The sequence below is a fragment of the Canis aureus genome, chromosome 9, assembly GCF_053574225.1.
Source record: "Canis aureus isolate CA01 chromosome 9, VMU_Caureus_v.1.0, whole genome shotgun sequence".
Classification (NCBI taxonomy): Eukaryota; Metazoa; Chordata; class Mammalia; order Carnivora; family Canidae; genus Canis; species Canis aureus.
The window spans coordinates 30066936-30079899 of NC_135619.1; the positions used below are offsets into that span (position 1 = coordinate 30066936).

The 12964-nt window shown below is 40.7% G+C and overlaps 2 protein-coding genes and 1 long non-coding RNA gene across 7 annotated transcripts in view; 1 reads left to right on the forward strand and 2 right to left on the reverse strand.

Moving 5' to 3' along the window:
* SOS2 (SOS Ras/Rho guanine nucleotide exchange factor 2) overlaps positions 1-416 on the reverse strand; it is an 80717-nt gene extending 80301 nt beyond the window's left edge. For 2 of the 3 annotated variants that reach the window (XM_077909226.1, XM_077909225.1), the window contains exon 1: positions 260-415. In XM_077909226.1, coding sequence (XP_077765352.1) covers positions 260-346 — 87 coding nt within the window. In that variant the 5' untranslated portion in view covers positions 347-415. Of the gene's footprint in view, positions 1-259 lie in introns of all 3 variants that reach the window. The other variant, XM_077909228.1, reaches the window with a different exon arrangement.
* A 738-nt stretch (positions 417-1154) lies between these two features.
* Positions 1155-6095, forward strand: LOC144320561 (uncharacterized). Its single transcript, XR_013386191.1, has 2 exons — positions 1155-1422; positions 1564-6095. It is a non-coding gene; the product is annotated as an uncharacterized LOC144320561 (long non-coding RNA).
* L2HGDH (L-2-hydroxyglutarate dehydrogenase) overlaps positions 4785-12964 on the reverse strand; it is a 37880-nt gene continuing 29700 nt past the window's right edge. For all 3 annotated transcript variants that reach the window (XM_077909231.1, XM_077909230.1, XM_077909233.1), the window contains one exon: positions 4785-6856. In XM_077909231.1, the coding sequence (XP_077765357.1) occupies positions 6661-6856 (196 nt within the window). In that variant the 3' untranslated portion in view covers positions 4785-6660. The remainder of the gene's footprint in view (positions 6857-12964) is intronic.

Sequence of the window (12964 nt, forward strand, 5' to 3'; positions counted from 1 at the left end):
AACCTTCCTTCCGGGGCCAGGCAAAAACTTGAGAAAACGTCCTTTTGGATGCAACAGGCAATTCGGAGCCCCCCAGACAGGGCCGGCCCCTGAGCAACGGCCCGGCCCGCGGGACCCGAGCACTGGGAGAACGCGCAGCTCCCCGTTAGAAGCCCGCGGGGGCCCGGGCCCGGCACCCCCGCCCCCCGCCCCCGCCGCCGCCGCCGCCGCCCGGCTCAGCCGCCGCAGCCCCCGCGGCCGCCCGGACACCAGCACTGACCTTCCGCAGGGCCGAGACCAGCAGTCCCCGCCATTTCGGACTGTTCTCTTCGCTGAAGAACTCGTACAGCTGCGGCGCCTGCTGCATGGCCCCGGCCGCAGCGCCTCCGCATCGGGGGCGGCCCGCGGACCGAGCTGGGCCGGGCGGGCGGCCTGACAGGCAGGGAGCGGGCCGCGCCGCCTCGCCTCGCCTCGCCTCGCCTCGCCTCGCCTCGCCTCGCCGGCCGCCGCCGCCGCCTCCCGCCCGGGCCGCAGCTCCGGCCGAGGCGGCTCGGGGGCGGCGCCGGCGGGCGGGCGCTCCGGGGGCGGTTTCCTCGGCCCCGGCGGCCTCGCCTCGCGCGGCGTCCGCGGAGGAAGCGCGGCGGCCCGAGGGCCCGGGCGACCCCGGCTGCGACCGAGACGGCGGCCTCCTTCCCCGGCGGCGCTGGCCCGCTCCTCGGGCGGCTCCTCCTCCTTTGTCTGGGTTCGCCCCCCGGCGCGGGGCACTGCTGACCTCGCCCCCGCCCCGACTCCCGCTACGGCGGCGGCAGCTCGTCTCCTCAGCGCCTCATCCCCGCCCTCCCGACAGGCAGCGCCGCCCGGCCCGCCCGAGTCACCTCCAGAGGGCCCTGGGGACCGAGCGGGCGTGCGCTTCGGGCGGGCGAGCCCCACTCCCGCGCACAGCGCTGGCGGCCGCCGTCGGCCCTGCGGCAGCCGCGCACCGCGCCCGGGGGCAGCCGCCGAGCTCCGGGCTCCGGCAGTCGCCGCTCGGCCCGCCCCCTGGGCCCGGCGCTCATTATCCCGGGTCGCCGGAGAAGCCCCGCACGGAGCATGCGCGCCGCGGAGCGGGCTGAGGCGCCGGCCGGTCGCGGGGTGGCGGGGCGGCGGGGCGGTGGGGGCTCCGGGGCCGGCCGGCGGGGCGGGGGGGGTCGGCCCGTGCCGGGGCCTGCCGGGGGCCCTTCTCACAGACCACCCCACTCCACTGCGTTTTACACACACGCTCCCCTCTCTCGACCTTCCCGAGACGGGCCTGATTCGATGCCACTCTCGGAGCCCCGGTGTCGCGGTCACGGGAAGAGGTTGAGGATGGAGAGACCGCGTTCGGGCCGTGTGCTCTACAGGGCTGTTGTGTGTCTAGGAGATGGTGAACTGTCTCGTCGAGTGAGGTCTCGGGGATTGAAGGCGGTGAGACGTGGGATCAGCAACCGGCAACGAGGAAGGGAAAGGCAGAGCAGGGTCGGGGCCGGGGGGCGGGGAGTCTGTGCTACACTTCACTTCCACGGTTGGTAACTAAACGATTATCCTTTCCCAAAACACAAAACACAGACCAATTTGTCATTTGGCAAAATCAGAATGGCAGAGCTGGAAAACTCATTTTTCTAATCCAAGTATCCACTGAATCACGATTTTCTTCTAATAAAGCCACAGACATCCGCATTCCGAGGTACTTGGGAAAAAAGGATAGTGAAATGCTTGCATTTCTCCAATTACTTTTTCAATCAGTGATGGCAAAGACTTTGGCTTATAGAGACTGTCTTCGCTTTTTTCTCCTTTTCCGGAACTCCAGCTGTATCCTAATGGGGTGTCAAACTATTAAACTGTGATTGTATTTTCTTATAGGAGAGTGAAGTTGTTAGCGGTAAGTTTCATTGTTGGCCAAGGATATTGGAAGCCTTCTCTGAGCCAAATCTGGCCTGAAGACACTCTGTTTATCCAAACTATATTTAAATTTTAAAACTGCTAACATTTTAAAATCAAGAGATTTTATATAAAAATGGATTTCCAGCTTCTCTTGACAAAAATCTCACAACACCGGGCCCTGCTGCACTCCTGCAAATAAATAATCATCAGGCACTGGGTTGTGGCTGTCCTCTTTAGAAAAGTACGCCATCCCATTTCCAGTTGGCTATACTCCCTACCTGGCACTCTTCACCCTTTTATATAACCTGCCTAGTCTCTACAGGCATCTGAGTTGTGATCTCTGGGCTAGGCAAACAGAAATATGATCCATGTGCATGTGGGGATAATCCAAGAATGACACCCATAAAAATCGCAACCAGACAAATGGGCCATCTAGAATAAAATGTTGGATCCGAACCCCACACTCTACACTAGGATAAACTGCAGAGTGTCAAAGACTTAAATGTAAAAAATTAAAACCATAAAATAATTTGTTAATAAGTACAAAAGACTTTTCTACTACGATATAAAATCTAGAATATTGATAAACTGACTTTAAAAATGAATGGGAAAAAATCACAAGGTAAGCCAAAAGGTAGGTGACAAACTGGAAAAAAATATTTGCAACTCATTTTCTAAATAGTTCATTTCCCTAATATCTAAGAGTTCCTACAGGGGCACCTGGGTCACCAGAATTTTAAGCATCTGACTCTTGGTCTCAGCTCAGACAGGTCTCAAACTCAAGGTCGTGAGTTGAAGCCCCTTGTGGAGCTACACATGTGGCCTACTTAAAATAATTCCTATAAATTAATTGGACTAAAACTAAAGGGAAAAATGGATAAAACATGAAAAAATGGTTCACAGAAAAGGAAATATAAATGTCTCTTAAGTATATTAAAAATGCTCAATTTCACTCATATTACAAAAAATTTACTCTATTAATTTTGTACCTATTAGAATAACCACGCACATCAAAAAGCCTGATTATATACTATCTTGGTGAGACTATGGGGAAATGGGTACTGTAATATATTATTCATGAGAGCTTAAATTGGTTCAACCTCTACCAAGGGCAACTTGACCTATCAGGAAGTTGTGCCCTTTGACCCAGCAAATTCTAATATGTCCTATCGGTATATTCGCTCACATGTGAAACGATTTAACAGCTATTCACTGCAGTACTGTGACAGCTAAAACAAAAGTACCCCAGAAATAAACAATTTAAATTATCGTCAGTAGATATAAGGACCTGGTTCAACAAATAATAGTAAATTTATAGAAAAGAAGCTGCAAAATCATTCAAAAAGAACCAGGCCAGGGATCTCTGGGTGGCGCAGCGGTTCGGCGCCTGCCTTTGTCCCAGGGCGCGATCCTGGAGACCCGGGATCGAATCCCACGTCGGGCTCCCGGTGCATGGAGCCTGCTTCTCCCTCTGCCTGTGTCTCTGCCTCTCTCTCTCTCTCTCTCTATCTCTGTGACTATCATAAATAAATAAAAAATTTTAAAAAAAACCTTTAAAAAAAAAAAAAGAACCAGGCCACTGTGTTCAGGCCACTTGAACATTATCAGAGACAGTGCAAAGTGAAAAGAGCAGGGCATATAACATAGTATGTAGAGTATCCTACCACTTGTGTAAAAGAAATGGAGGAAGAATTTTATTATATATACCTCTATGAGGCTGAGCAAGAGATATTGACAATTTTTGTTGCATCAGGAATGAGAACTAGGTGGCTTGGAGGAGAGGAGATATTTTCATTGAGTACATTTTGGGGACTTTTGAATTTTCAACCATTAATGTTGTACTTATTCAAAATGTTAAATTTTTAAATAAATTTCCAACCCCATTATAAACACTTGCTTCAAGTGTTAAAAAATAAATATTGGGGGACCTGGCTGGCTCAGACAATAGAGCCTATGACTTGATCTCAGGGTTGTGTTTGAGCCCCACGTTGGGTATAGAGATTACTTAAAATCTTTTTTAAAAATGAAGTATTAAACACAAAGATACTATACTTGATCATAAATTTGAGTTAAAATTAATATGCTATATTAATTATTTGATAAATAGTAATTTTGTCTTTTTAGAATTTAGAATGGCTTTTGGGAGATAACTTGAATAATCTAAGCACATTTCAAATTTTAAAAGGCAATGAAAATTTTACCACTAATATTCTCTCACTGAAAAGCATTTTCAAGAAGGACTTACTCAACATTTCTCCTATTTACTCTCTACTTCCTCAATTTATTTAAAGCTACAAGTGCTGCCAGTCAGAAGCAAACCAAAGCAATGCCACAGGAAACAATAAATGTCATTGTCACTCACTTTCATGGTTTGTTGCTGTAGCTAACTCTGGTCCTCTTACAGTTCACCTGCTAAAAAGAGCAAGCTCTCAGACTGATCATTTGCCCTATAACCCTTACGGGAGGCTTATACCCAGAAACCCAACCCTGTAAGAGATAGCATACCAGAATGTCTTCCTCAGAGAAACTATAATTATTTATGAAACTCCTATTTGATTGATTTATTGTCCCTTCCACCTGTAAAGCACTGTGTGTTTATATGTTACATATATATACTCTGCTATGGAACAGAAACAATGTTCCCTGGTGCTCTCCAGTATGAAGACATTGAGGTCAGCCAGATGGTGCCACCATTACCGAAAGGAAACTAAGTGGGGAAGTGCTCTACTTTTTACCTAAAATATAAACCTAATTTTTATATTATACACAAATATACTTTTTTCATTTTTTAAGATTGGCTATATAAATGATAGTTAATGAAAATATGATAGTTCATATTTCACATACAAAAAACTTACCTGAATCAGAGCTTCAATGAAACAAAAAATTATGTTCACAACACCAAGGCTCATTAAAATATTTTAATATTAATTTACATTTTTCCTCTCTCAAATACACAAAACTTTTAAATTTCATACCAGTATTACACAACAAAACCCGATTAATATAAATATGTTTTACAAACAGAATAACCTACACATTCAAAACACTTTCAATCATCTTTTTCACTTGTTTTTTTGGGGTATGATATAGACCCAAATGGAATAAGGGCTGTTTTAATTTAGAAGAGCTATTTTTGTAATTTCAGTCTTTCACAGCTTAGTATATATGCAATCTCACTGTTTATGAAATAAAGAATTGTAAAATTTTCCATCTCTTAATAGTCTTGTAATGGAACAGAAAAATATCCTGTGTGTCACATTTCTTGGAGGAATCAGTTGTTATGAAGAACCATTAAGGCTGGCTTCTTCTGTGAGTGGTTTCTGAATGCTTTCAATATGCTCATCCCAGTGTCAAATAATTGCCTAGTCTATACCTGGGATGTGCTACTTCTCGAACATGAGCTGGTGATGTAGCCTTTCAAATTAATGGCTGAGGTAGCTCAAACAATATAATCACTGAGGCTTGAAGTAAAAAGGAAGAAAACAGAAGTTTTTCCTATCAGTCAATATGCACATCCTTACTCATCTATCACACAGATTTGATGAAATAAGAAAGAATGAAGAGTAGAAGATTAATCCTGAGACAGTATATATGAGGGAATGGATGAAAATGTCTCACCTAAATAGTGGTTCTGTAATAAAAGTTTCCCCAATCAGTAGGCTGCCATAAATTCATTTATATTTCTATTTTCCAACTTTCTGAACTGCCAGAATTATTTCAACAGATACCACACATGTATATACAGTATACAGTATTGGCACTGGGCCACAATAGAAAATACTCATGAAGTATACATGAACGTAAGGCACTTTTGCGGTTTACAAAAGTGAATGCCTCAGTTAGGTATTTCTCCAAAATAAAGAAATATCGTCATAAAAGTTCATAGGATCCCTGAAAACCAAGTAGGCATGAATAATTAGTGATCTTGGCCAATATTTGAGAAAGTTGGTATGACTGAAAAACAGAGATATAGAGGTAAACAATTTTTAAAATTAGAGTTCTATATATCAGCATTCAGGATTCTAAAACTGCTCTCATAAAAACCTATCAGTTCTAAGTTCTTTTAGTTTCTCAACCACAAAAGACTAAAGAGTAGGCAATTAACCACTCATACGGTAATGCTGTTTGGATTTAGTGGTAACTGCACACTAAGTCAATTATAAAAAAAAAAAACTGGGAATAATAAAGGCTTTATGTTTCTTTTGCAAAGTCAGTTCCTGCAAATATTATAGCTAAGATAGAATCTTATTCAAACTACTTAAAAATGTGAAATTTCATATATTTCCTTTAAATTAAGAAGTTTAAATCTCCAAATACAAATACTGTTGCTCTAAATAATATGAGCTTTCCTATACTCTTCAAAATTAAAAGGTTTGCAACCTACAACACACTATATTTTTTTTGTTCAGTAGAGAAAAAAAAAGCTTAGATATTATAAAGGCAAAAAAATGAAGGGGATAATCAATTTTTTGTGCCATCGTTCCCAGAAATTCTAGAAGAGCCAAATATCTAGATCATGGTTAGTGAGGAGAGGTCAAAAACAAAAGTCAGGGATTCAGGACAGATACAACTGTACCTTGCTTCTTTATTCACAAAGTAAAAGAGCATGGACTTTAAAAAATTATAATTTCTATGTTATAGCATTCTAACAATTCAGTTATTACCTAAATGAGATACCTAAAAATGAGATTTTCAAATCATTTTCCTTAAAGAATGCAATTGGTATATTCTTGTTGCTGAATGTGGAAACTAAAATGCATATCTAGCTCCTTACATTATTTACAATTTAAATCTTTGTTGTACTTCATCTGCAATCATTCCAGAAATTGCAAGAGAAGAAGTAGCAGCAGGGGACGGTGCATTTCTCACATGAAGAATGCGATTTCCAATATCCCCAACTCCTCCATCAAATACAAAATCTTCTACCAGATTTCCATCTCTGTCCAGGGCTTGGGCTCTTACTCCAGCTGGACCTCTGCAAAAGCAAAAGTAGTAGTCAACTGACTGGAAGAAATTGGGCACTTTACAAATTGTGGGTTTCAAAGTATTCTTAAATCAATAAAGTATTCTTTTTTTTTTTTAAGATTTTATTTATTTATTCATGATAGAGAGAGAGAGAGAGGCAGAGACACAGGCAGAGAGAGATGCAGGCTCCATGCCAGGAGCCCGATGCAGACTCGATCCCGGGACCCCAGGATCGCACCCTGGGCCAAAGGCAGGCACTAAACCGCTGACCCACCCAGGGATCCCCTAAAGTCTTTTTTCTTCTAAATGCACAATTATGTGGAAACCCAACAGGTAGGTTTGTGTTTAGCCAAAGGCTAGAAGTTTGTTGCCTGTCAAATATATCCTTAGCCTAGAGCATAATGCCTACCACACAACAGTGTCAATAAATGCTTACCAAGGAATATTTACTTATAAATATGTATTTTCCCCAAAGTATCAGAGAAATCCACAATTAGAATAGATGTATTAATTTGGCTTTATAAAATGAATTTATTATAAAATCAATGGGAATAAATAAGTCTCTTCAGACTAATACAAAGCAAAAAGTAAGAGTTATGTATGTCAGTTGCATTCCTAAATATCCACTGCAGAATTGTATTAACTTTTGTACTTTGATTGTAAATTAAAATTGATGGAGAGCGGTATCTGCAAATGGCAGCAAGTTATTTTTTGTAGTTTGTTATTATTTTTTTAATTTTTATTTATTTATGATAGTCAGAGAGAGAGAGAGAGTGAGAGAGAGAGAGGCAGAGACACAGATCAGAGGGAGAAGCAGGCTCCATGCACCGGGAGCCTGATGTGGGATTCGATCCCGGGTCTCCAGGATCGCGCCCTGGGCCAAAGGCAGGCACTAAACCGCTGCGCCACCCATAGATCCCCTGTTATTATTTTCTATAGTTTACCCTTCACTATCAGGATAACCTTCGATTTAACAGAGATGATAGGAAAAGCACAAAAATGAATTAACTTGGCAGCATGTTAATACAGTAAGAGCCTTTACTACTATAAGTGCTTTATAACACTTGAGTTCACAAATTAGTTTTTTTAAAGACAGTTAAAATTTACAGATGAAATCTGAATAAAATATTTTTTTGTATATTTTTTTATTGGCGTTCAATTTGCCAACATATAGTATAACACCTAGTGCTCATCCTGTCAAGTGCCCCCCTCAGTGACCATCACCCAGTCACCCCATCCCGCTGCCTGCCTCCCCTTCCACTACCCCTTCCGTGTTCGTTTCCCAGTTAGGAGTCTCTCATATTCTGTCACCCTCTCTGATTTTTCCCACTCATTTTCTCTCCTTTCCCCTATACTCCCTTTCACTGTTTTTCATATTTCATATGTATTTCATATATGAATGAAACCATATAATGTTTGTTCCTTCTCTGATTGACTTATTTCACTCAGCATAATACCCTCTATCCACGTTGAAGCAAATGGTGGGTATTCGTCACTGAATAAAATATTTTTTAATCCAAAAGTACCTCCTGTATACAAGACCAAGCAAAGTGGTATCATATAGTGGATTCATGTGCAATATGGTGGCCAAAAAAGCCCACTTCCTAAGGGTAAGACAGGGCAAGCCTGTCCACCATGGTGTTAAACAACTAAAGTTTGCCCAAAGCCTTCAGTCTGTTGCAGAGGAGTGAGCTAGATGCCATTGTGGGGCTGAGAGTCTTGAATTCTTACTGGGTTGGCAAAAACTCCATGTACAAATTCTTTGAGGTTATCCTCAATGATCCATTCCATAAAGCAATCACAAGAAATCCTGACACCTGGTGGATCACCAAACCAGCACACCAGCATAGGGAGACATGAGGGCTGACATCTGCAGGCCACAAGAGTCGTGGCCTTACAAAAGGTCACAAGTTCCACCACACTATTAGTGGTTCTTGCTATACAGCATGGGGGATGATGCAATACTCTCTGGCTCCACCATTACTGCTAATAACGTTTGTGAAATTCTTACCTGATAAACAATTAGGACAGTTATGTCTGCTTAAAAGTGTTCTTTATTAAAATCAGTTGTCTACAGGCTGTTCCATAAATGCATTATCAAAATTATTAAAGTTAAAGTGCAATAATGTTTGAAGATTGGAAGAGATGGTGTATTTTGTTTCTGATAAACACTTATGTCTTTGCTTTATCTTATTAGGGAGTTTATATGCCAATGTTTAAAATATTGTTTGGTGTAATAGGTGTAAAATTCTGTAAAAATGGAATGCAGAAGCTAGCCATGTCATTTGTTGGTGCATAGAATAACATCTGCACTTCATTGGGGGTGATGTAGTACTCTGCTGGTTTACTCTCAAATAGCTGTTTTTAGAAGTTTGATAAGAACAAACTTTTTAAATTGGAATTTGCTTGGAAATGTGAAGAACATCTCAATCTTTTGTCATATCATATGCAGAATAATAAAGCTAACTAGGGCCCACATTTTTAGGTTGAATCCAATATTCTATTTATGTAACTGCTGTTTCTAAAAAGAATAGTTTAAAAGAATGCCACTATTTTTAGGAGAATTGACTAAACCTGTTGTAAGAGGATCCTCATACAAACGAAAATAAATCCTGCTTAACTTAAAAAAAAATTACCTCCCTTAAAACTGTTCAGAAAACAGAGTTTGAAGACAGCTGCCTTAGGAATGTCTGGCTGGCTTGGTTGGTAGAGCATGAAAGTCTTGATCTTGGGGTTGTGAGTTCAAGCCCCATATAGGGCATAGAGCTAACTTAAAAGAAAATAATAATTAAAGAAGAAAGAAAACAGCTGCCTCTAACACACCACCAAGACTCAAGAAATAAGAAAACAATGTTAAACATTTTTAATGATTCTGGGCCAATGAAGGTAAGTATTTGAGGAAGATAGAACACTATAACAGCACTGCCCTCTAATGATATTAGGATAATGATAACTATAATTTACTAAGTGCTTTCTCTGTTCTAGGAATTCTCTTTAATCCTCACAACAATGTAAGAGGCTGACACCATTTATATTTAACAACAAATAAATAACTTGCCTAAAGTTACACAGCTATAACTGTTCCTTTGTAGAGAGGCAAGGTTGAAAGCTAAATAATCTGCCCTAAAGAAGCCTGCAGGGAATCTGGGCTGGAGATGTGTAAGGTGTAAGGATTTCCAAGAAAGAATCAGATACAACACTTAGAACGCAAAGAGAACTGGACTGAAGCTAAAATTTCTTCGGGTAAGGATACAGATCAGCTGATACACCATGTTATCAGCCAGTGCGTGCTCTATTTTGCACATTCTGCACTTGTAGCTTATCTTAGCTCATCAATGCAGCATTTTCCCCCTCTTTTCCTGAACAATGCTGCTGTTGCTCTTAAAAGCATCTCTATAAATTTTCTTGTTCTCCTCCTTTTACCTGGCAGAAGGCCAACATGCAGAAGGCTGGCCAACATGACCAGCCATTGATGTTGAGTAATCAAAATAAATCTTTCCTCTCTTACAGAGGTTTAATTAGTACATTCCCTTGACTTCCCCTTCTAAGTAAATATGTTAATACTGATTAGCTACAATTACAAATGTGCTTATACTTTTTCTTACAAACGCCAATTTTCTTTTCAGGGTCCCCTCCTGCCCAAGTATTCAAAGTGTAATCCAAAGTGTAAAAAACAATATATAATATTGTTTCTCTAAAAATCCCACTTTAGCTCAAACTAAAGTTAACTATTTAACATGAAATGTTTAAAGTACAAAATTCTTCATGTTCCCTTTTCAGCACTTAATGTAACTTCACGGTTTTTCTTTGAATGATTACATATAAGCATTCCTCCCACAGAATACCTTCTCTGGACATGAGCATTATACCTTGAAATTTCAGGTAAACCATAAATTTCTTAAGGGCCAGCATCTTATACAACACCCCTACTTCACCCTCAAGTCTAGATTTGTGCCTTGTACATAGTAAGTACTCAATAAGGCTAGAAACTTTTAATTTTTTAACTTCTAATTTTTTTAAAGTAAGTGCAACAACAACAACAACAAAAATAAAGTAAGTGCAACACCCAGCGTGAAGCCCAACATGGGGCCCTAACCCATGACCCTAAGACCAAGACCTAAGCCAAGATCAACAGTCAGACGCTTAGCTAAGCCATCCAGATGCCCCTTAACTTCTAATTCTTTAAAATTCTATTTTAATACCTGAAAGACATGTTAGCAATTTTAATACTTGTGAATTCAGTTACATTGACTTGCTTAGTGCTATCTGTAGTTATGTATTTTGGTATATTTATAGCTAAATTTAATGGGAATGTAAATTCTAAACCCTTAAATATGTCTAGAAACAAAAGGTGAATATGCAACTAATGGCATTCCTTCATTTGAAAAGTGCTGTATTTATTGCTGTATTGTTCTGTGGTAGGCATTATCCTGTGAGATGGAAAAGAGCTATGAAAGGCTACAATTGACATCTTTGACTAGTTCCAAATAGCACAATTTAGTATTTTATAAAACTCACCATGGGATCTACTGTTAATCTAAAAATAGAAGTTCAAAAAAAAATAAAAATAAAAAATAAATAAATAAAAATAGAAGTTCACATGAGCATATTGTACGGGGAAAGTAAACTATTCCAACTCAATTTCCAAACATGAAGGAGGGGTATTTTTGTTACTAATCTTCACCCTAATTGCATTGACAAGAGAACATGGTTTTTCTATCCTCAGGTTTTGAATTTTCTTGAGAACTTGATTTAGGGATTAGAACTTTTTGAACCTTTGTATAGGTTTTCTGAGGACCTGAATAACAGAAGCATTCGGTAACGGGAGTTGGGGAGTTCTATACATCCATTCAGTGTTTTACTTGTGTTATTTAAATCTTTTAATATTTTACCTGCTTGATCTATCTTCTAACAACTGACAGTTCTTAAAAATCACCCACAACTGTGGATTTATTGATTTCTGCTTGCAGTTATGTCAATTTTTGTTATCTGTATTTCATGTGTTATTATGCAACAATTTATAGGGACCTTTATCGCTAACAATAGTTTTTGCCTTCAAGTATATTTTATCTAAAATGACAAGTACTGATCTTTCTTTTTTTAAAAAAGATTTTAATTATTTATTTGAAAGGGAGGGAGAGAAAGAAAGAGAGAGAGAGAGAGAGAGCAAGTAGTGGGGAGGGGCAGAGAAAGTGGTAGAGAGAGAATCCTCTCTAAGTCCCCTCTAAGCGGACTCCACATTGAGCATGGAACCTAATGCGGGGCAGGATCTCATGATTCTGAGATCATGACCTGAGCTGAAACCAAGAGCTGGACACATTCAACCAACTGAGCCAGCCATGTGCCCCCTACTCATTTTTCTTCTAATAAGCAATTTGCCTAGCACATAGATGAATTTTTTTAATCCAACATGACAATTTCTGTCTGAACTATTAAGTACACTTACATTTATTGTAATCACTGATAGGTTTGATTTCTACTATATTATTTTATGCTATTTAACTTGATTTTTCTAGGTCTTTCTCACTTCCTTTCTTGACTTACTGAGTTTTCTTTTTCTTTTTTTTTTTTTAAGATTTATTTATTTTAGGGTACCTGGGTGATTCAGTGGTTGAGCATCTGCCTTTGGCTCAGGTCGTGATCCTCAGGTCCTGGGATCAAGTCCTGCATTGGGCTTTCTGCAGGGAGCTTGCCTCTCCCTCTGCCTATGTCTCTGCCTCTCTCTCTGCATCTCTCATGAATAAACAAAATCTTTTTTAAAAAAAGATTTATTTTAGAGAGATACAGAGAAAACAAGTGCACGTGCAAGCAGTGGGGAAGGGCAGAGGGAGAGGGGAGAGAAAATCCCAAGCAGGTGCTGCTCTGAGCATGGAGCCCAACTTGGGGCTTGATCTCCCCACCCTCAGATCACAACCTGAGCCCAAGTCAAGAGAAGGACGCTTAACCATTGCGTCACCCAAGCGCCCCTTGAGTTTTCTATATTCTTTTTCCACCTGTACAGTCTCAGAAGTTGTATTATCTATTACCATTCTTGTATTTTATTTATTCAGATGGAGTTCACTGTGCATTCTATGAATTTTATGTCTTTTCATTAATTACAGGAAATTTTCAAATACTC